Source organism: Bombus impatiens, unplaced genomic scaffold, assembly GCF_000188095.3.
Source record: "Bombus impatiens unplaced genomic scaffold, BIMP_2.2 scf_2855, whole genome shotgun sequence".
NCBI classification, from domain to species: Eukaryota; Metazoa; Arthropoda; class Insecta; order Hymenoptera; family Apidae; genus Bombus; species Bombus impatiens.
The window spans coordinates 1,309-2,860 of record NT_179274.1 but is presented as its reverse complement, the minus strand read 5'-3'; the positions used below and the strand labels follow the sequence as shown (position 1 = coordinate 2,860).

Here is a 1,552-nt window from a genome sequence, read left to right as displayed (position 1 = left end):
GTCGTTGCTCAAATTTGGCCAATCGCTATTATATACCATATTAGAAACATCGTTGACCAATCGCTATTATATACCATATTAGAAATATCCAGGCTCTGCAGAGATAAAAAGTCCACAAATTATTGATTTGCGAAGAACCGACAGCTCGTATTATATCTGCGTGTGTATCTATCTACCTTTACTTTCGCTGCATTTCCGAACCAACAAAAGAAAAATGTTTGACATATCCCGGCAAACATGTACGTAGACCATCCTATTAATTGCGCAGTGTCCTGTACGTCTGTTAGTAGATAAAGAGTAAAGCATACCGCGACTGCGCTTGCCATAAATTGCACGAACATCATTTTGTTAAAAAAATTGTTTACCATATCGGCGAACCTGAAATAATTGAGATAAGTATTACTTCACTGTTTTCTTTAACTGAAGGTTTTTGGCAAGGAAAATAACAAATCGCGTTCGCCACTTTGTGACAGCCGAGCAGTGTTAAAATCCAGTGTTGTCGATTAATCCCGCGGTATCAAAATTTCTTTTTATTGGTTTTTGAGACACGACATATGTATATTTTTCAACATCCTTCTTCATTTCTAAGATATACTTGTTAGAATATCAAAATAGTGTTAATACCCTTAGCTTTTTAGTCCGAAAATGGAAAGTCAGTAAATATAAAACTTATTTCGGTTTCTCCCGTAATCTTTAATTAGCTTCGTCAGATCGTTAATTTGTTTAAATAGAAGCACACAGGAATCGAACCTGAATATTTTATTATGGTGCCAAACGCAGTGTTTTAACGATTGAATTTCATGTCCTTCGATATTGTGCAAGCGATAAACCAGCATCTCAAGTTGACAACATATGTGAAGCAATAGGCCGACGAATAACGTGTCGAAGATACAGACACCAATACATATGATCACTAAACCCAGGAACTGATAGAGAAACGTCATAGAAAACGCAAGCCACGAGGAGGTGATGTCGAAAGGAAACCAACCGGGGAACATTAATTTTTTTAATTTAAAATCACATATCAATGCCATTCCTAATAAAGAAAGCACACAAAATGTGATTTGGATCGTATAACCCACCGCGACTTTTCTAAAAGAAAAAAGAAAGAAAAAAAGGTATTTTAAATAATTTCCTTACAATTATGTATATTACAACGAACAGAAAGAACTTACTCGATTAGATTGTCGTATCTCGCGTGAATTTCTCCTTCCCCATTGTTCTCTGGTACAAAGGGCTTCTTCTTGAGTAGATCCAACATATTTACGATAGTTTTTCGCCCTAAGACTAAGCTGACAAATTTGCAATTGGTGATAAATATCGCGACAGATATGTTAAAATTGTCACGCAAGTCGTCCTGCGTTTCCACGTTCAAGCAAATGTCCAGGATGAGCATGAGGCAGTAGCTCCACAAGTACAACGTCACGAAGACCGTATATAAATTATAGAGAAAGCGTTTCCTCGGAGACTTCAACGTCGGCGGTAAAAAATATCCGCTGGCGATGAAAAGTTTGAATGTCCATCGTAGTACGTGCATTTTCAATATTTGCGG

The 1,552-nt window shown here is 37.0% G+C and overlaps 1 protein-coding gene across 1 annotated transcript; it reads right to left on the bottom strand.

Moving 5' to 3' along the window:
* Nucleotides 1-36: 36 nt before the first annotated feature.
* On the bottom strand, nt 37-1,261 carry LOC100744952 (odorant receptor Or1-like; the record flags this gene model as incomplete). The annotated part of the gene is made up of 4 exons (XM_012393388.1): nt 1,176-1,261; nt 751-1,092; nt 177-378; nt 37-95 (listed from the first exon to the last, which is right to left on the bottom strand). Coding segments are annotated over exons 1-4 (689 nt in total), but the record flags the coding sequence as incomplete, so codon positions are not given.
* Nucleotides 1,262-1,552: the final 291 nt, after the last annotated feature.